At 36.4% G+C, this 21,668-nt stretch overlaps 1 protein-coding gene across 2 annotated transcripts in view; it reads left to right on the top strand.

Moving 5' to 3' along the window:
- Positions 1–1,996: 1,996 nt before the first annotated feature.
- The window catches only part of ATF7IP (activating transcription factor 7 interacting protein), a 74,974-nt gene continuing 55,302 nt past the window's right edge, over positions 1,997–21,668 (top strand). The window contains exons 1-4 of one of the 2 annotated variants that reach the window (XM_065887313.1): positions 1,997–3,542; positions 10,714–10,791; positions 18,508–18,653; positions 20,329–20,466. In XM_065887313.1, coding sequence (XP_065743385.1) covers positions 2,000–3,542; positions 10,714–10,791; positions 18,508–18,653; positions 20,329–20,466 — 1,905 coding nt within the window. In that variant the 5' untranslated portion in view covers positions 1,997–1,999. Of the gene's footprint in view, positions 3,543–10,710; positions 10,792–18,507; positions 18,654–20,328; positions 20,467–21,668 lie in introns of both variants that reach the window. The other variant, XM_065887312.1, reaches the window with a different exon arrangement.

Genomic DNA, 21,668 nt, shown 5'->3' with positions numbered 1-21,668 from the left:
TAACTATGAGTCAGTGTTGAATTTTGTCAAATGAATGAATATTATGTGTCTGTTGAGGTGATCTGTTGTTTATTTTCATCCTATATTCTGTTTTTGTGGTAAATCACACTGCTTGAAAAAAATGTTTTTTCTTAAATAACAGAAATGTATTGTCTTACATTTCTGGAAGTTAGAAGTCTGAAATCAAGGTGTTGACAGGGCCATGCCCCCACTGAGGAAGCTAAGGAAGGGTCTGTTCCACACCTCTCTCCCAGCTGTGGCTTGTGGCTAACTCCATTTTTCACACAGCGTTCTCCCGTGTGTGTGTGTGTGTGTGTGTGTGTGTGTGTGTGTCCAGATTTTCCCCTTTTTATAAGGCCACTGATCATGCAGAATTAGGGCCCACCCTAATAACTTGATTATCTCTGCAAAGACCCTATTCAAATAAGGTCACAATTTGAGGAATTAGGGCTTAGGGCTCTAATGTATTTTTATCAAGTGGACATCTTGGTTGGGCCTATAATATTAAGCTATAATGCTTCGTGTCTCACTCGTAAATCTATGTTGCTTAATTTTTTAATATGAAATTGACCTTGTATTTTTTTTAATGAGCTTCACATGGTCATAGTGTATTACCTTTTAAAGAAACATACTTTTAAGTAACTCACAGATGAAAGAAGAAATCACAATGGAAATTAGGAAATATTTTAATAGAATAACAATGAAAAATATGACACATTAAAATGTAAGATGCAGCTAAAACAGCACTTAGAGGGAAATTTATAGCTTTACATGCATACACTTACAAAAAAAGGGAAAGATTAAAAATGAATGATTAATGTTTAGCATGTTGAGGACCTGCCAGACTGTTTTCCCAAAGCAGTTGCACCATTTTACAATCCCATTGCCATTGCAGGAGAGTTTCAATTTGCCCACATTCTTGCCAACATTCATTATTTTCTTTGATATAGCCATCCTGGTGTGTGTGAGCTGTTGTCTCATTTTGGTTTTGATTTACATTTCTCTGGTGACTAAATGATGTTAAGCATCTTTTCATGTTTCCTGCTTATTGGCTATTTGTGTATCTTTTTTTTTGTGTGTGTGTATCTTTTAGAGAAATGTCTGTTCAAGTCCTTTGCCCATTTTTAAATTGGTTTTTTTGTTGTTACTTTTCAACTGCAACAATATTTTATATTCTATATTTTCCAGATGCAAGTCTCTTATCAGATACATTATTTGCAAATGTATGATTTGTAAATACAGTTGACCCTTGAAAAATGTGGGGGTTAAGGGGGGGCCGACCTTCCACACAGTTGAAAATCCTCGTATAACTTTATAGTTGTCCCTTGGCATCCACAGATTAAACCAACTGTGGTTCAGGTAGTACTGTAGTATGTATTTATTGAAAAAATTCCAAGTTTAAGAGGACCCATGAAGTTCAAACCTCTGTTGTTCAAGGGTTGACTGTATTTCCTTCTATTGTGTCTTTTCACTTTCTTGATAGTAATCTCTTATTAATGTGTTTACAGTTGTTAATTTAGATATTCCTGGTTGCAAATGTAATCTTTCCTTATGTTCCTTAATTCTCCCTTCTTTTTTTCCCCTTATCTCTATACCTCTCTCCCATTCCCCTACGGCTTTCATTCTCTTATAATTTTATCTTTCCTTTGACAGCTACTTTTTTACTTCATGTATTTTTTTTAATGCTATCTCCTCCGGACTCTGTGAATCCATTAGCTTACTGAGAATGAAAACTAGAAATTAGTCACTTTTTTCCTAATACTGCCTAGTAATTGATCTCCTGTGAACTGTATCTGCTATCAATTTTATATTATATAAATTCAGTAAATGTGAAAATTAACACACAGCAAGGATCATTATGCTTTCTATATGTAATTATTTCAAAATTACATAAAGGGCTGCTTGCTTATAAGATCAGTTTGCAGTAAGTCTGTAATTAGGTGGCTTCGGTTTCAATTGTTAAACTCTGTCTTTCTCTTTCTCTTTTTACAGATTCAAAATGGATAGTATAGAAGAACCTCAGAAAAAAGTCTTTAAGGCTCGAAAAACAATGCGAGTGAGTGATCGTCAACAACTTGAAGCAGTGTACAAGGTCAAAGAAGAACTGTTGAAAACTGATGTCAAGCTGTTAAATGGCAACCATGAAAATGGAGACTTGGACCCAACCTCGCCTTTGGAAAATATGGATTATATTAGTGACAAGGACGAGGTGAATGGCATTGAAGAGCTTTGTTTTGACCCCGAAAAAAGTAAATCAGAATGGAAAGAAACACCGTCTACCTTAAACGTTAATGTAAAAAACAAGCAGGATGATGATTTAAAGTGTGAACCTGTGTCTTCTAATAATATAACTCCTGAACTAGCCTCTAAACTGACTGCTGAACCATCTTCCGCTGACACAGCCTCTGGTGCACTAGCTGCTAGAGGTCTGGTATCTGGAGATTCTGCCTCTGGAGACTTGGCCTCTGAAGCAGTAACGTCTGGTGATCCCACCTCTGGTGATCCTGCTTCTGTTGATCCTGTCTCCGGTGATCTTGCCTCTGGTGAACTGGTCTCCAGTGAAATGGTCTCCAGTGAACCGGTCTCCAGTGAGCCAGTCTCTGATGAACTGGTCTCCAATGAACCAGTCCCTGTTGAGCCAGTCCCTGGTGAATCGGTCTCCACTGAACTGGTCTCCAGTGATTCAGCATCTGATGATCCAGCCTCTGGTGATCATGCTTTTGAATCACTGGCCTCTGATGATCCAGGCTCTGGTGATCTGGCTTCTGGTGATCCAACTTCTGGTGATCCGGCCTCTGGTGATCCAGCCTCCGATGAACCAATTTCTGATGAACCAACTTCTGAGTCAGTCTTTGATCCCACCTTTGAACCAAATTCTGTACCAGTTTGTGAACCAGTTCCTGAAACTGATAGTACAGAGCCTAGTAGCAATAAAGGTGATGATTTTCTTGAAAAAAATGGAGGTGATGAGAAGTTAGATCAAATTTTCCCATTTGATGAGAAAAATAAAGCTGATAGTAATGTTGATGTTGATGCAGAAGCTCTAGAAACAGATGATACAATTATTTGTTCAGATGTGTCTCCTGAAAAGAAGATAGAAGAAGATGCTATCACAGAATCTGCTCTTGGAGAGGAAGCTATATCTAGCAGTATTGAGATTGACCAAAGTGAAAAGACTGAAGAAGAAAATTCTGCAGACCTTGCAGAAACCATTAGTGAAAATGTTATAAAAGATGACAAAAATGAGAATGTCTTAGAAAATACAGATTCTATGGAGACAGATGAAATCATTCCTATTTTGGAAAAGCTTGCACCTGCTGAAGATGAACTTACTTGCTTTTCTAAAGCTTCTCTCCTTCCAATTGATGAGACAAATCCAGATTTGGAAGAAAAGATGGAAGGTTCTTTTGGTTCACCATCTAAACAAGAAAGTAGTGAGAGTTTGCCAAAAGAAGCCTTTTTGGTCCTCTCTGATGAAGAGGATATTTCGGGTGAAAAGGATGAGTCTGAAGTTGTATCACAAAATGAGACATGCTCTCCAGGTTAGCATATTATTTAAATTCTAAAGATTTTGATTAGCTTTGATAAACTGCTTAGTAAAACATTCTCTTAAAGTTTAAATTTCTTTTAGTTACAGAGAAAGTTGAGAATGATGGTGACTAGAATGATCTCTTAACTTCATAGGTTCTTAACTTCACAGAATTTAGAATTACAGAGAACCACTCTGAGAGCAGCATTGTGTGAAGTGCTGAGGAGGGAGATAAAATAAGTAGAAAATTTTGCACTTGCCCATAAGGGACTTATAGACTGGGAATAGAGATAAGATGGACCAGTTTAACACCATGATATAACAATTTCCAGTACATAATTGATCAAAATCCTAGCAATTGTTCATGCTATCACTCAGCAACCAAATAACTCTGAATCTAAAAGCCTACTAGTTTAATTTATTTGCTTCAAGTGTAACAAATTCCATTTTACAATTAATTTTCCAGTTGAAATCTGATTCTTTTAATATTCTTTGTCCAGGGAATAGCACCACCATTGCTGGAAGCCAAAAACCTAGAGGTCTAATTATATGTTTGATAAAGACTTTATCCATTTGCTTCCTAAGCCTTCTTGATTCTACCTAATGTACTCCCCTCATTTTCTGAATGATCTCTCAATAACTTAAATCTCTTTTATTTGATTGTGTTCCTCTCTTTCATTAGATCACTATTATTGGTTGGCCAAAAAGTTAGTTTGGTTAGTGAATACACTGTTCAATAAAATTCTTGATGAAAATGAAAAATTTGTCCTTTATTTTTAGTTAGAATTGAACAAACTTTTTGGCCAACCCAATACTTTTAGGGTAATTTCAAACTCCTTATATAAAAGCTATATAAACTTCATGATTTGGTCAATGCCTGTCTTTTCCATCTCTTTTATTATTACTAGAGAAAAAAGAGCGAATGAGAAAAATCCTACTTTGCTTTCATGGCCAAACTCAAACATGTGTAAAACTGTTTGAAACTTTGTGAAACTTTCTCAGTTACTTTCAGACTGGTGTGAATACCTTTATGTTCCCATCGTGTCACATTCTCTTAGCCTTAGAGCCCTGTGAGTGGAGTGACCTTGTAATAAGAAAAACAACATCTGGTTTTTAGTTTGTTCAAAGAAAAAAAAAAGCCTAGAAGACACAGAGGATTCCCTCCCACCCACCCCCACCCCCAATATATCATACCTACTATTGGAGATAGAAACTTTTTCTTATTAAAAAATGACTTCATTTCCAAAGAGCATTCATTCATTTATTAAACCTGTATATATAGAAAGGCCAAGCTCTTCTTGGCTTGGGGATTTAAAGATAAAGTTCATTACTTGCCCTGAGGATTCTGACAAGAATTAAATTGCAAGCCATTAAATACATGGTTGTGAATACAGTAGTAATGTTAAATTGGTATGCTGGGAGTTTAGAGGAGAGTAACTTTGAGAATATAGATGTTTTCAGGGAAGCACTTTCCTTTCACTCTCTGTGTAACATAGGGTTTTAAGGAAGATAATCCCTCTTAATTGCAGCTCCATACTACTTGCTCAGGCCCCAAATCTTGGAGCCATTCTTATTTTTTTCATTCATATCCAATCTGTCAGGAAATCCTGTTGGTGCTACTTTCAGAATAGATCTAGAATGCAGTCTCTTCATACCATCTTCACTGCTATCACCCCTGCTTTGAGCCATCATAATCAGGCCAAAAAAATGCTTGGGTCACAGTTAGTGCTCAGTAAATGTTTGTAGAACTAATTAATTGGTAATAGAAGGATGTTATGGAGGACCTTGCTTACAATGCTAAAACATACTAACACCGGGGAGCCATTGAATGATTTCAAGCAGAGAAGGATGACACGATGAAATTTACATTTTGGAAAGATAATAAATAACAATTTTTAAGGACAACTTCACTCATTTTTCAGTAAGAATATAGAGAGTAATATTGGGGTAAGTCCTTAAAATCTTTTGGTAGTGTGTATAAGAAAGTCATGGCAAATTGAAGCTTAATTATTTAATGAGTTTATACATTTTACCTTTATGTCAGAATCTTGGAGATTGGAGACCATCCCTCCCACCCAGTGGTTAAATGCAGAAAGATGAATATTAAGCCATCCCTACTGTATACTTTGAAAATTCAGGGTTCGGTTTATTTTTGGTTACTTTTAGACTTTTATTTGATTGTATGCTGTTAGAGTAGGTTTAGTGATAGATTTAATTTCTTAGCTGGTAACTGAACTTTTATTTTCTGTCCCCTGACCCAAAGGAGATTTTGTGTATTGTAAGTTGAAGTATGGTTTCTTCAACGGTTCTCTGTTCTGTTTATATGGTAGTAGAATCTGTTACATGTCATATTTGCTGTTGTTCATCTGTTGAGGTATTACTTTCTTCAGATTCTTTATTCTTGACTAATTTTTAATGTTTTCAGAACACAGGATTATAAGTCTGGCTTTTCCCTCTAAGTACTAACATTTATGTGCTGCACTAGTAGGAAAACATAAACCTCTATTATTTCAGACACTTTAGCAAATTTGTCTTAAATATAGCAGTTATGGATATGAGCAGCAGCAAAAAATAATGAAAGGTATCTGAAAACAAATGGAAAAGCGATTTCAGGTTGACAAAGATAGATGAAAGACCTAAAAACCTATTGCAGATATTCCTTAGTAGGCCTGAGGACGCTGTCATATGGTTGCTTAATACTGTATAATGCCAGATACTCATTAAGTGTTTGCAATCATAGTCTGTTTAAGAAGTCTAGGAAAATAAAAGTTTCTCTTTGGGAACATTCAAACAACACCAGAGGAGGTACACGTATTAGTTACCTTCCATGTATTCTCCATACCATATACTCTCCTCTACTACTGTTCCATCTTTCCTCTCTTTCAGTGCCATTCTTCAAGTTATGTTAACAAAGCTAGCACAGTTTCATCTCCTCCTGTTTGCTCTTTAACTTAATTGAATTGTGATTTACACATTCCCAGCCTCTTTCCTAATTGTTCTCAGTGGAGTGACATTGATGCTCATGTTGTTAAATCCAGGGGCATCCTTTATTTGTCTTTATTCTCTCATATTTAGATGACCTCTTAATAACAATTCCTCCCTCTTGAGATTCTCCTTAGCTTTCAGGCTACCGCATTCTCTATTTTCTTCCCTTTTGGCCCTTCTCATTTTGTTTCTTATGTAGAAATGAGAGGGAGAGCTCTTTTCTACTCGGCTTTTTAAATTTTTTAAACATTGTTTTTTCTTAATATTTTTGAGGAGAAAAATCTGTTTCAAAGTAAATAAGATTTTACCCTAAGCTCTGACATAATTTCCTTCCAAATATTATTTCAGATTTTAAAAATATCTGGTTGTTTTTCCCTTTCATTGGATCCTTAAGATAAATGAGATGAACGTAAATGCTAATGAGGATAATTGCATGGGAATAGAATTTAAGGTTTCTGTCTAATTTTGCTTTAGGTCAATAGTGGTAGAATTGCCATGGTTTACATACTTAAAATTTATTGATATTTTGTTTTCACTATTTAATGTGTTCAGCTAAAATTCTTTATTATCTCAGCCTATTTATATTCAACTGTGTCTTACGTACTTGGATTTTCTTTATGGAATCTTGTATTCCTGTACATTGTTGTAGAAGTTGCAGATTTTTCTTTTCAGAGTTGAGTGAGATCAAAGATGAAGCAAGTTTTGGAAAGGGGAGTGTGGGAGGAAGATCACTTTCAACTGACGATTGTTGCCTGAGTTAGATATATGTCTGGATTTTAGAGCAGAGGCTTAGACTGTCTAGAAAAAATTAGGGGTAGATACCATATAGACATTAGTCGAAGTTGAGTGACGAGGTGAAATCACCTCAAAGTGAGTATAATTCAGTGAGAGGAGATCCGAGAACTGAGGTCTTTGGCAGTCCTGTATTTAGAGGTTGAAGATATGAGGAAGAACCAGCAAAGGAGACCAAGAAAAATCTTCAGCTAGAAAGAAAATTAGGAGATTTTGTTGTCTTAGAAGTCAAGTAAAGAATGTTTTGAGGAGGAAGGAGTAACTCTATTTGTGTATCAAATGCAGCTGTTTGTTCAGTTAAGATGGAAGAGAAATATTTAATGACCTGGAGATCATTTATGACCTTTACAGGGGGCAGTGCAGTTGAAAGCCTAGTTGATAATTGAGTTTCAGAGAGAAGGGGAGGAGAAGAATTGGAGATAATAAAATGTAAATTACCCCCCAAATTTTGCTTTAAAAGGGAGCACAGAAACTTACTGTGGAAGATACTATTTAGAGATTTGTATTAGTTAAATAAAGCTTTTAAACATTTTCTGGAAAAGTCACATTGCCAGTAATGCCACATTTAATTCTGATTCCTCTTGTGAGGCTGAGAATCTTACATTTGTATTCCTTATCTATAAATTGCTTGTTCCTCTTCTTTGCCCATTTTTTCTGATGGATATATTATCTTCAGTTAGTCTGTAGGAATATTTTGTTTTAAGTATTCTCGTAGAGCCATTAATCTAAGACAGGGGATTGGCAAACTGTGACCAATAGGCCTTAACTGTTTTTGGTCAATAAAGGTTTGTTGGAACATAGCCACATCTATTTGTTTACATATTACATATTGTTTATCATCAATTCCCACCATAAGGACAGAATTGAGTAGTGTGTCAGAGACCATAGAGCCTACAAGATGGAAAATACTTCGTTTTGGCCATTTACAGAAAATGTTCGCCAACCCCTGATCCAGGGCAACGGTTTTGTCCGTATTTTCTTGGAATAAAGTTCTATGTAATTCTGAAAATGGGAAACTAACCCCTAATGTAAATTCTGTTTTCTAATCCTCTACAATACAGTTTTTCCACCTTCATTTAATGAATTTTATTAAAGATAGCAGTCATTAGAAAGATATTAAATATCTACTTTGTCTCAGCTCTTCCCCAAAGTTTGTAGGGTTACCAAAATTACAAGGTTCGGTACCTGCTCTTAAGGAGCTTACTGTCTAGTCTGGTTGAAAGGAAAGAATACCACAGATAGAACGGTTTGTGAATGTATGCCAACATATGAGGCTATACTCAAGATGGTAGGAATTATAGCAGAAACTGTGAATGAAGACAGATTCTAAAAAAGACAGTCTTAACCCAAGTATTTGGATGAGTTTTAGGAGTCCCAGAAACTACTTGAAATTATATATATATATATAAAAACACTGTGTACCTGAGCCTCTGATTATTATTCTGAGTTGATGGAGGTTCACTTAGATTCTCTACAGGCTTTGTGAACAACAACAAAAAAAAATTAAAGAAATATAGGGCCTTACTCCCTTCTGTAGACTCTGTTAGTACCATTTTTTAAAATCCCAACTTCTTTATTATATAAAACTCGAGCCTAAATTTTAATTCTGTTTGTCTATTTCAAACTCCTAATAAGTGTTTTAAGTATTGAGAATCCAGTCATATCTTCTAAACATACCTGGAAAATGGGAATTTGATGATAAGAGGAGTTGTTTGAATAAAATGAACGAATTGGGAGCTAAGCTTGACATGTCTGTGGGCGGAGAGGGATCTAACGTATGCATAAAAGAGCAGACCAAACCAGGCCAGTTTGCTTTGCTGTTTTCTGATCTGGCTTGAAGTAACCCTGATTGGAGCCAGGGCTAATTTTGTTCTTTGGGTGGAAGGATGGTTTGCTAAATAAAGACTAAGTAAACCTTCATCTTAAGCAACCCAATTTCTCTGTGTTTCTGGAAACTAGGAAACTATAGGAGTCACCATCCTCAGTATTAAAGGCAGGAAAACTTGGAAAAGTATATATAGGAAAAAATGCTATGTAATGAGTGTACAGTCTACAGGGGAGCAAAACAAGCTTTCATTTCATTGAACTGGTGTTGAGGGATGAGATCTTAAAAAAATTTCCTAATGAGCATAGGGTGGTAAATGGAAAGTTAATTTTTAAATATTCATTTATGTTAAAGTTTAAAAATAGTCTCAGTAATCTCTGTATGTACTGTGTAAGCGTCCTTCTTTTGTATTACTGTGTTCACGTTTTACAGCTTTATTGTTTATCTTAATGTGAAAAACATTGTAATAGGTTCATCAATGATCCTAGTCTCTGCCTATTTTCACCTAAAAATTCTTTTAAGTTTTTTTAACCTTGGCTTCTACCATCAGGGCTGTTGAAATTAAAACCCTGGTGTTTGGAGCAGAGATGCCATATCAAAATCTTTATATAGTTCTATATACCCATGATTATTTATTTAATTGTGGTTGTAGAATATGATGAAATACGGCATGCTTTATTGAAGCTGCAGGGGAGCCACTTGCAGGGATGTAAGGGGGAAAAATAGAAACCCCAACATGTTAGTGACTTGTTCTTCTCCCCTAAATGATTAAGTTAGTTGAGGAGCTATAGTTTGATTGACCAAAGACCATTTACGGTGCCTCTGGGATTTTATTTGTTGTAACAATGCAACTGTATGGCTATTTTTAGCAATATTTTTTGGTAACACCCTTTAGTTAGATTTTATGTGCCTTTTGTGAAAATTACTTAACCTTTCTGAACGTTACTTTCCTCATCTATATATATGATGGCAAAAATACTGTTTATAGTGTAGGATTTTTTGGGGGATATGAACTAATAAATGGCAAGCACCGAGCTAAGTTAGTTGTTGGCACTGGTATCAAAGTAGCTATTACTTTTAAGTAAAACTTTTATTATCTTTAGGATAGCTTTTCCCTATCCGTAACCGTTAAAATAACCTAATGATTCAACCTGTCTGGTCAAAATATTAGGTGTTCTGAGTTCACCAGTAATTTATAATTTTTTTTGTAATTGCCACAACCACTGTTTTAGTTTTAATAATTGAATGTAAAGGAGTCTGAATGCTTTATAGTAGTTGTTTTCACATTTTATTAATCTGTTGATGACAGTAAATCACTAAGATTCTTTGTTTTAAAATCTATATTATTTAATTTTTTTCCATGTTAAGAGTTTATTATGAACTTGCAGAAACATTTAAAACTAGACTTGTCCACTTATTTCCACCAGTTCATGCTCCCTTTTTATTCCCAATATTTTACATTTTGAGACTCTGATTTCCTAAAATATTATCAACTGGATAATTACACCAAAAGTGTAAATTATAATGAACTGTTACAAATTCTGATGGAAGAAAATTTCCTTTTCTATTTTTGTTACAGAAGAAGTAGAAAGTAATGAAAAGGATAGCAAACCTGAGGAAGAAGAGCAAGTAATACATGAAGATGAAAGACCTGAGAAAAGTAAGCATGTACAAACAAACCTGAAATAGTTTTAAAAATTGTTTCTGCTTTTAAGGCTGTGGAAAATACTTTTCTGTCCATGAGATGCTTGTAAAATTTTTCAGTTTAAGTAAGCCACAGTTAAATCGTTTTGTTGATGGCTAACTCAAGGATCTTTGAAAGTATTAATTATTTCATGTATTTTATTGTTTATTTATTCTTTCCATTGCTCCATAGAAAGATTTAAGCTTACTATTTAGTAAGTTGCTATCTGAATGTCTTGAGAGAAATTGTTTTAGATTTGCTTTTAGAGCATTGGACCATAGGAATTTTGTCTGGGATGATATAGGCAAATGGAAGTACGTGTCTCAATCTACTTAAAGTTCTTAAGCTATAAGAGAAGGGGAAACGATGTTACTGAATGTCATTAGGTTTGGTTCTGTAACTCTCTCTGTCATACTGCTCTCCATCTGTGACTATGTAAGTTATTATTTTTTAAAACTTTCAATACTACTACTAGTTAATAATAATAAAAGCAACTGTGTTGATAACACTTTATGTACCAGACACAGTTCTAAATTTTTTCCATCTTCTTTTTTTTTAACTTTTTATTTTATATTGGAGTATTTATTAACAATGTCATGGTAGTTTCAGGTGTACAGTAAAGTGATTCAGTTATACATATACACGTATCAGTTCTTTTTCAAATTTTTTTCCCATTTAGATTGTTACATAATATTGAGCAGAGTTCCCTGTGTTATACAGTAGGTCCTTGTTGGCTATCCATTTTAATTATAGCAGTGTGTACATGTCAATCCCACACTCCCTAACTATTCCTTCCCTTCACGCTTCCCCCACCCCCCGGTAACAATAAGTTCATTCTCTAAGAATGTGAGTCTGTTTCTGTTTTGTAAATAAGTTCATTTGTGTCATTTCTTTTTAGATTATGTATATAAGTGATATCGTACGATATTTCTCTTTCTCTGTCGTGACTTACTTCACTCAGTATGACCATCTCTAGGTCCACCCATGTTGCTGCAAATGGCGTTACTTCATTCTTTTTAATGGCTGAGTAATATTCCATTGTATATATGTACCGCAGCTTAATTATCCATTCCTCTGTCGATGGAAATTTAGGTGGCTTCCATGTCTTGGCTATTGTAAACAGTGCTGCAATGAACATTGAGGTACATGTATCCTTTTGGACTATGTTTTTCTCCAGATATATGCCCAGGAGTGGGATTGAAGGATCATATGGTGGCCCTAGTTTTAGTTTTCTAACGAAACTCCATACTGTTCTCCATAGTGGCTGTACCAATTTACATTCCCACGAACAGTGTAGAAGGTTTCCCTTCTCTGCGCACCCTCTCCAGCATTTGTTGTTTGTGGATTTTTTTGGTGATAGCCATTTTGACTGGTGTGAGGTGATATCTCATTGTAGTTTTGATTTACATTTCTCTAATAATTAGCAGTGTTGAACATCTTTTCATGTGCTTCTTGGCCATCTGTATGTCTTCTTTGGAGAAATGTCTATTTAGGTCTCCTGCCCATTTTTTGATTGGGTTGTTTGTTTTGATGATATTAAGCCGCATGAGCTGTTTGTATATTTTGGAGACTAATCCCTTGTCAGTCACATCATTTGCAAATATTTTCTCCCCTTCTATGGGTTGTCTTTTCATTGTGTTTATGGTTTCCTTTGCTGTGCAAAAGCTTTTGAGTTTAATTAGGTCCCATTTGTTTATTTTTGGTTTTATTTCCATTACTCTGGGAGACAGATTGAAAAAGATATTGCTATGATTTACGTCAGAGTGTTCTGCCTATGTTCTCCTCTAGGAGTTTTATAGTGTCCGGTCTCACATTTAGGTCTTTAATCCATTTTGAGCTTATTTTTGTGTATGGTGTTAAAGAATGTTCTAATTTCATATTTATACATGCAGCTGTCCAGTTTTCCTAGCACTTGAAGAGACTGTCTTTCCTCTGTTGTATAGTCTTACCTCCTTTGTCATAGATTTAATTGACCATAGGTGTGTGGGTTTATTTCTGGGCTTTCTATCCTGTTCCATTGATCTATGTTTCTGTTTTTTTGTGCCAGTACCATACTGTTTTGATTGCTATAGCTTTGTAGTGTAGTCTGAAGTCAGGGAGCCTGATTCCTCCAGCTCTGTTTTTCTTTGTCAAGATTGCTTTGGCTATTGGGGTCTTTTGTGTCTCCATACAAATTTTAAGATTTTTTTGTTCTAGTTCTGTGAAAAATGTCATTGGTAATTTGATAGGGATTGCACTGAATCTCTAGATTGCCTTGGGTACTATAGTCATTTTGACAATATTGACTCTTCCAATCCAAGAACACGGTATATCTTCCCATCTGTTTATATCGTCTTCAATTTCGTTCATCAGCGTCTTACAGTTTTTGGAGTACAGGTCTTCTGTCTCCTTAGATAGGTTTATTCCTAGGTATTTTATTCTTTTTGAAGTGATGGTAAATGGGATTGTTTCTTGAATTCCTCTTTCTGTCTTTTGTTGTTAGTGTATAGAAATGCAACAGATATCTGTGTATTAATTTTGTAAACTGCAACTTTACCAAATTCATTGATGAGTTCTAATAGTTTTCTGGTAGCATCTTTGGGATTTTCTATGTATAGTGTCATCTGCAAACAGTGGCAGTTTAACTTCTTCTTTTCCAATTTGGATTCCTTTTATTTCTTTTTCTTCTCTGATTGCTGCGGCTAGGACTTCCAAAACTATGTTGAATAAAAGTGGTGAGAGTAGACATCCTTGTCTTGTTCCTGATCTTAGAGGAAATACTTTTAGCTTTTCACCGTCGGGTAAGATGTTAGCTGTAGGTTTGTCGTATATGGGCTTTATTATGTTGAGGTATATTCTCTGTATGCCCACTTTATGGAGAGTTTGTTTGTTTGTTTGTTTTGTGAAACGCGGGCTTCTCACTGCTGTGGCCTCTCCCGCTGTGGAGCGCAGGCCCAGCAGCCACGGCCCGCGGGCCCAGCCGCTCCGTGGCATATGGGATCCTCCCAGACTGGGGCACGAACCCGTATCCCCTGCATCGGCAGGCAGACTCCCAACCACTGCTCCACCAGGGAAGCCCTAGAGAGTTTTTATCATAAATTGGTGTTGAATTTTGTCAAAAGCTTTTTCTGCATCTATTGAGATGATCATATGGTTTTTATTCTTCAGTTTGTTGATGTGATGTATCACACTGATTGATTTGCGGATATTGAAAAATCCTTGCATCCTTGGGTAAACCCCACTTGATCATGGTGTATGGTCCTTTTAATGTATTGTTGGATTCTGATTGCTAGTATTTGGTTTGGGATTTTTGCATCTATATTCATCAGTGATATTGACCTATAATTTTCCTTTCTTGTGGTATCTTTGTCTGGTTTTGGTATCAGGGCGATGGTGGCCTCATAGTATGAGTTTGGGAGTTCTCTTTCCTCTGCAATTTTTTGGAACATTTTCAGAAGGGTAGCAGTTAGCTCTTCTCTAAATGTTTGATGGAATTCGCCTGTGAAGCCATCAGTTCCTGGACTTTGGTTTGTTGGGAGTTTTTAAATCACAATTTCAGTTTCAGTGCTTGTGATTGGCCTGTCCATATTTTCTGTTTCTTCCTGGTTCAGTCTTGGGAGACTGTATCTTCCTAAGAATTTGTGCATTTCTTCCAGGTTGTCCATTTTATTGGCGTACAGTTGCTTGTAGTAGTCTCTTATGATCCTTTGTATTCCTGTGGTGTCAGTTTAACTTCTCCTTTTTCATTTCTAATTTTATTGATTTGAGTGATCTCTCTTTTTTTCTTAATGAGTCTGGCTAAAGGTTTATCAATTTTGTTTATCTTTTCAAAGAACCAGCTTTTAGTTTCATTTATCTTTGCTTGTCTGTATATTTCTGCTCTGATCATTATGATTTCTTTTCTTCTACTAACTTTAGGTTTTGTTTGTTCTTTGTCTGGTTGCTTTAGGTGTAGGGTTAGGTTGTTTATTTGAGATTTTTCTTGTTTCCTGAGGTAAGATTATATTTCTGTAAACTTCCCTCTTAGAAATGCCTTTGCCATATTGCACAGGTTTTGGGTCGTTGTGCTTTCATTTTCACTTGTCTCTAGGTACTTCTTGATTTCCTCTCTGATTTCTTCAGTGATCCAGTGGTTGTTTAGTAGCATATTGTTTAGCCTCCACACGCTTGTGCTTTTTACAGTTTTTTTCTTGTAGTTTATTTCTAATCTCATAGCATTGTCATCAGAAAAGATGCTTGATATGATTTCAATTTTCTTAAATTTACTGAGGCTCCCTTTGTGGCCCAGTGTGTGGTCAGTCCTGGAGAATGTTCCATGTGCACTTGAGAATGTGTATTCTGCTGCTTTGGGATGGAAAACTCTATAAATATCAGTTAAGTCCATCGGGTCTAATGTGCCTTTTAAGGCCTGTGTTTCCTTATTGATTTTCTGCCTGGATGATCTGTCCATTGATGAAACTGAGGTGTTAAAGTTCCCCAGTATTATTGTGCTACTGTTGATTTCTCCCTTTATAGCTGTTAGTATTTGCCTTATATATTGAGGTGCTCCTATGTTGGGTGCATATATATGTACAATTGGTATGTCTTCTTAGATTGATCCCTTGATCATTATGTAGTGTCCTTCTTTGTCTCTTATAAGAGTCTTTGTTTTAAAGTTTGTTTTGTCTGAAATTAGTATTGCTACTCCAGCTTTCTTTCGATTTCCATTTGCATGGAATGCCTTCTTCCATCCTCTTACTTTCAGTCTGTATGTGTCACTAGGTCTGAAGTGGGTCTCTTGTAGACAGCATATATACAGATCTTGTTTTTGTATCCATTCAGTCAGTCTGTGTCTTTTGGTTGGACCATTTAATCCATTTACATTTAAGGTAATTCTCAATATGTGTGTTCCTATTACCATTTTCTTAATTGTTTTGGGTTTGTTTTTGTAGGTCTTTTTTCTTCCCTTCCTCTTTTGTCCTCTTCTCTTGTGGTGTGATGACCATCCTTTGTGTTGTGTCTGGGTTGCTTTTTCTTTTTTGAGTGCGTACCTATTGTAGTTTTTAGGTTTGCTGTTCCCATGAGGTTTTGATATAGTAGTCTATATATGTAGAAGGTTGTTTTATGTTGCTGGTCTCTTACCCGCCTAGAGGAGTTCTCTTAGCTTTTGCTTTTCTGTAAAGCTTTTGATTTCTCTGTCAAATCTGAATGAGATCCTTGCTGGGTAGAGTATTCTTGATTGTAGATTCTTCCCTTTCATCACTTTAAATATATCGTGTCACTCACTTCTGGCCTGCAGAGTTTCTGCTGTGAAATCAGCTGATAACCTTATGGGAATTCCCTTGTATGTTATTTGTTGTTTTTCCCTTGTTACTTTTAATATTTTTCCTTTAATTTTTTCCAATTTGATTACTATGTGTCTTGGTGTGTTCGTCTTTGGGTTTATCCTGCCTTGGACTCTCTGTGCTTCTTGGACTTGGGTGACTGTTTACCATGTTAGGGGAAGTTTTCAATTATAATCTCTTCAAATATTTTCTCAGGTCCTTTCTGTCTCTCTTCTCCTCCTGGAATCCCTATATTGAGAATGTTGGTGCATTTAATGTTGTCCTAGAGGTCTCTTAGATTGTCTTCATTTCTCTTTATTCTTTTTTCTTTATTATGTTCCACAGCAGTGATTTCCACCATTCTGTCTTCCAGGTCACTTATCTGTTCTTCTGCCTCAGTTATTCTGCTTTGATTCCTTCTAGTGTATTTTTCATTTCAGTTATTGTATTCATCTCTGTTTCTTCTTTAGTTCTTATAGGTCTTTGTTAAACATTTCTTGCATCTTCTCAATCCTTGCCTCCATTCTCTTCCTGAAGTCCTTGATCATCTTCACTATCATTATTCTGAATTCTTTTTCCAGAAGGTTGCCTATCTCCACTTCAGTTAGTTGTTTTTCTGGGGCTTTATCTTGTTCCTTCATCTGGGACATAATCCTCTGCCATTTCATCTTGTCTACCTTTCTGTGATTGTGGTTTTCATTCCACAGGCTGCAGGACTGTAGTTCTTCTTGCTTCTGCTGTCTGCTCTCTGGTAGATGAGGCTATCTAAGAGGCTTGTGCAGGCTTCCTGATGGGAGGGGCTGGTGGTGGGTAGGGCTGGGTTGTGTCTCTCTGGTGGGCAGAGTTCAGTAAAACTTTAATCTGCTTGTCTGCTGATGGGTGGGGCTGTGTTCCTTTCCTTTTGGTTGTTTGGCCTGAGGTGACCCAGCACTCGAGCCTACAGGCAGTTTGGTGGGGCTAATGGTGCCTCTGGGAGGGCTCGTGCCAATGAGTGCTTCCCAAAACTGCTGTTGCCAGTGTCTTTGTCGCTGCAGTGAGCCACTGCCATTCCCCACCTCTGCAGGAGACCCTCCAGTGCTAGCAGGCAGGTCTGGCCCAGTCTCCTGTGGGATCACTGCTCTTTTCTCTTGGGTCCTGATGTGCACAAGGCCCTCTGTGTGCCCTCCAAGAGTGGAGTTTCTGGTTCCCCCAGTCCTGTGGAGGTCCTGCAATTAAATCCCGCTGGCCCTCAAAGCCAGACCCTCTGGGGCCTCCTCTTCCCGTTGCCAGACCCCCAGCTTGGGAAGCTTGACATGGGGCTCAGAACTTTCACTCCAGTGGGAGAACTGTGGTACGGTTGTTCTCCAGTGTGTGGGTCACCCACCTGGTGGGTATGGGACTTGATTCTATCACGATTGTGTCCCTCCTGTTGTCTCGCCATGGTTTCCCTTTGTCTTTGGATGTAGGGTATCTTTTTCTGGTAGGTTCAAGTGTTTGTCAATGGTTGCTCTGCAGTTAGTTGTGATTCCAGTGTTCTTGTAAGAAGGGATGAGCATACCTCCTTCTACTCCGCCATCTTGACCTTATCTCTCTGTGACTATGTAAGTTTTGATACAAGGGAAATCATAGAATAGAATTGGATTTCAGTAATAGGCTCATAGATAGTGTGGAGATTTTAATATTTTAATATTTCCCTGTTTCTATATTGAAAAAGAAACCATATAAAATATGTTATGATCTCATGAGTGTTACCAGTATTTGAAACAAATTTTCTAAGTGAAGGTCTTTGAATGTCTGTTCTTTACCACATTTACCTTTATAATGACATTAATTTTATTATTTTTATATATTTGAAATTTATTAGGATATGTTAAGAATAACTAATACTATTTTCCTAAGGCTGGTGATTAAGAAAGAATTTTTCCTAAACTTACTGAGGAAGAAAACTTACTGAGGATGAAGAATTAAATAATTAAAGCTATGCACAGTTAGTAGAAGCATGTGATGTGAGAATAAATACTGAGAAATCTGTGACTTGTGAATGAATACTGTATTTTATCAGAGAATTCAAATACACTAGAGAATTTACTGAAAGGAATGAATTTGAGATGATTTCTTCTCATCCCATATTGTTAGTTGAGCTTCCATCTTAATACGAAGATTTCAAGGAAAAAATGTTCTTTGTTCATGTTGTTTGTACATTTACTTATTTAGTGTTGGGAGGTTCTTATTTAGCATATTGAAAATCATTTCAAGTTTAAGGTAAAAGCTATCTATTTACTTTTCTGATCACAAAAACAATTCATAAAATAATTTATTGAGAGTGCTATTTTGATAGCTAGAAATAATATCTTCCTGAGGATGGAGAAGAGGCATTAAGGTCTACGTGTAATAAAAACAGCTGACTGGTCATTATGCTTTTTCTTCTCAGGTGAATTTTTTAGAAGAAAACGTTCTAAGTCAGAGGACATGGACAATGTACAGTCCAAACGCCGTCGATATATGGAAGAAGAATATGAGGCAGAGTTTCAAGTAAAGATTACAGCCAAAGGAGATATAAACCAGAAGCTACAAAAGGTGTTAGAGATTATAAGTTAAAACCATATTAAACAAAAAACACCACCATCTTTATTCTACTAGATTTTTGACATTACTCTGTATTTTACTGAAATATTCAGCTTTTTCATAGAAAGAAAGAACTTGAAGAAATTGGTTAAGCTTATTACCCTTAATAATTTAATTCTAAAATTCCTTATGACTCTTTTGAAGCTAAATAGTTTTTTTGTTTTGTTTTTTTAGATATGGTAGTAATTTTCAAAATGGGAGAGAAATTATGGCTTCTTTTCTTTTCTTTTTTCTTTTTTTTTTTTGCGGTACGCGGGCCTCCCACTGCTGTGGCCTCTTCCATTGCGGAGCACAGGCTCCAGACGCACAGGCTCAGCGACCATGGCTCACGGGCCCAGCCGCTCCGCGGCATGTGGGATCTTCCCGGACCGGGGCACGAACCTGTGTCCCCTGCATCGGCAGGCGGACTCTCAACCACTGCGCCACCAGGGAAGCCCGTGGCTTCTTTTCTTATTTGCTTTAGTAACAAAACTGAATACCAGTTTTCAGCTTTTATTTTTTCTTCTATATTGAACTTTATTCTAATGGAAACATTAGAGTCTTATATGTTAACATTTTCGTTTTTATAAGTTTTGTCATAAGCTGGTTTCATGGCTGTAAGTCCCTATGTTCTAAAATCTTTGTTATGTACCTTAGGCTTAGTATTAAAAATGGTATGGACAAGGCTTTCGAATGACTAGGGAAAGGGAATATTTAAAGTACAGACTTTGGAAACTTCCCCCTATATATGTTAGATTAGAGATAGAAATAATGAAAATATAAAGTATTTAGTATATGTTTTAAGATGTGTTCACAAATATTGGTGACAAATGCCTTTTTAAGAGAAGAATAGAAGACTCAGGTGAAAATTTTTCAAGGTCTTATAGATTTAATGGTGAAATTATAAATAATCTGGGCCAGTGTTCCTCTACCCAGATAAAGTATAAATATCCCCATTAGAGAAAGGAACAGAGAGGCAGTACAAAAGTGGCTTTTTTTTCCTCCCAGTGTCTTTTTTCTTTTAACCATATGGTGATACTAATGCTTGTTTAGTCTTTCTTATAGAGCTATTAGAAATATGAAGATAGCTATGAGAAAGCATTTTGAAATATACTTCTGTGTATACTGAGGGTTTACTCCTCTAGAGCGGTGTAATTTGGGGATGGTCTGTGGGCTGCACCATGTGTCCTGTTTGTTATGGGTCCATAATGAGAAAATATGGAGATTGCGAGTAGGCATTTAGAAACGTTTTATAGGAATTTCATAGTGCAGTGACATTCTTGGTGTCTCACAAAAATATCATCTGTAACAGATTAGAAAATTGAAAACCTGCTCCTTACCTTCAACTGGTTTCTTTTAAATCACAGTAGAGGGTGTGGGAAGAAAATACTAAAACTTCAATTTCAAAATGTTTTAAAAATTTCACCCTCTGGAAATTTTCTATTTTTAGTACATTTTATTGTATTATAGTAGATATTATATATGTAGAAGTGGAGGATTTCAGCAGATAGCATTGTGTTACGGATGCCAGTATGTTTTTTAAAATTAATATATTAGTACTATCTTATTAGTACTTCAGAATATTTACTGTTTGCTGCTTGCTTGAAATTCCTTTTTTGCTATAACAAAGGACTATGTATTTTTTTAGGTTGTACAGTGGTTGCTGGAAGAAAAATTGTGTGCGCTACAGTGTGGTGTATTTGATAAGACATTGGCAGAATTGAAAACACGAGTGGAAAAGATTGAGTGTAACAAGAGGCATAAAACAGTTTTAACTGAACTACAGGTTTGTACACTGACTTGAATTGCATATCCGTGTGTCATCATTTTTATAACTTACTTTCTGGGATATGTTTTTGAAGTTGACAATAAAGTATATTTAACTTTTAAGTATTAGAAATAAAAGGAGCCTCTATTAGTTTGCTAGGGCTACCGTTAACAAAAAGTACCATAAACTGGATGCCTTAAACAACAGAAATGTATTGTCTCATAGTTTTGGAGGCTGAAAGTCCAAGATTAAGCTGTCGTCAGGATTGGTTCTGAGGGCTGTGAGGCAGAATCTGTTCCTTATGTCTACTCTAGCTATAGATGGTTTACTGACAGTCTTTGGCATTCCTTGTCTTGTAGAAGTATCACCCTGATTTCTGGCTTCATCTTCACATGGTGCTCTCTCTGTATGTTTGTTTCCAAATTTTCCCTTTTTACAAGGGTACTAGTCATATTGGATTAGGACCCATGCTATTCCAGTATGACCTCATCTTAACTACAGTTGACTCTTGAACAATGTGAAGGTTAGAGGTGCTGTCCCCACCCCCTGCAGTTGAAAATCTGTACACTGGTATCTGCTTCAAAAAATGAAGGAGTTGGGCTTCCCTGGTGGCGCAGTGGTTGAGAGTCCGCCTGCCGATGCAGGGGACGCGGGTTCGTGTCCCGGTCCGGGAAGATCCCACATGCTGTGCAGCGGCTGGGTCCGTGAGCCATGGCCGCTGAGCCTGCGCATCCAGAGCCTGTGCTCCGCAACGGGAGAGGCCACAACAGTGAGAGGCCCGCATACCGCAAAAAAAAAAAAAAAAATGAAGGAGTTGATAAATGACTCACCCAAGGCAGTAGCTGAAACACTTCAGATAGAATCGGAACTCAAGCCCTAATTCTTTTGATTTCACATCTGGTGATCTGTAATTGAACACAATCTTTTCCCCACACTTAATTTAAAGATCTGTAAAGTGAAAATATAGGTACTATATTGATTGAAAAAAAATCCATGTATAATTGGACCCACACAGTTCAAATCTATGTTGTTCAAGAGTCAGCTGTAATTACCTATATTGATTGAAAAAAAATCCATGTATAATTGGACCCACACAGTTCAAATCTATGTTGTTCAAGAGTCAGCTGTAATTACCTCTGTGATGACCCTCTTTCCAAATAAGGTCATGTTCTGAGATACTTGGGGTTCAGACTTTCATATACTTTTGAGATATATAGTTC

The sequence above is a fragment of the Phocoena phocoena genome, chromosome 11 (genome assembly GCF_963924675.1).
Source record: "Phocoena phocoena chromosome 11, mPhoPho1.1, whole genome shotgun sequence".
NCBI classification, from domain to species: Eukaryota; Metazoa; Chordata; class Mammalia; order Artiodactyla; family Phocoenidae; genus Phocoena; species Phocoena phocoena.
This window is presented reverse-complemented; position numbering and strand designations above follow the sequence as displayed.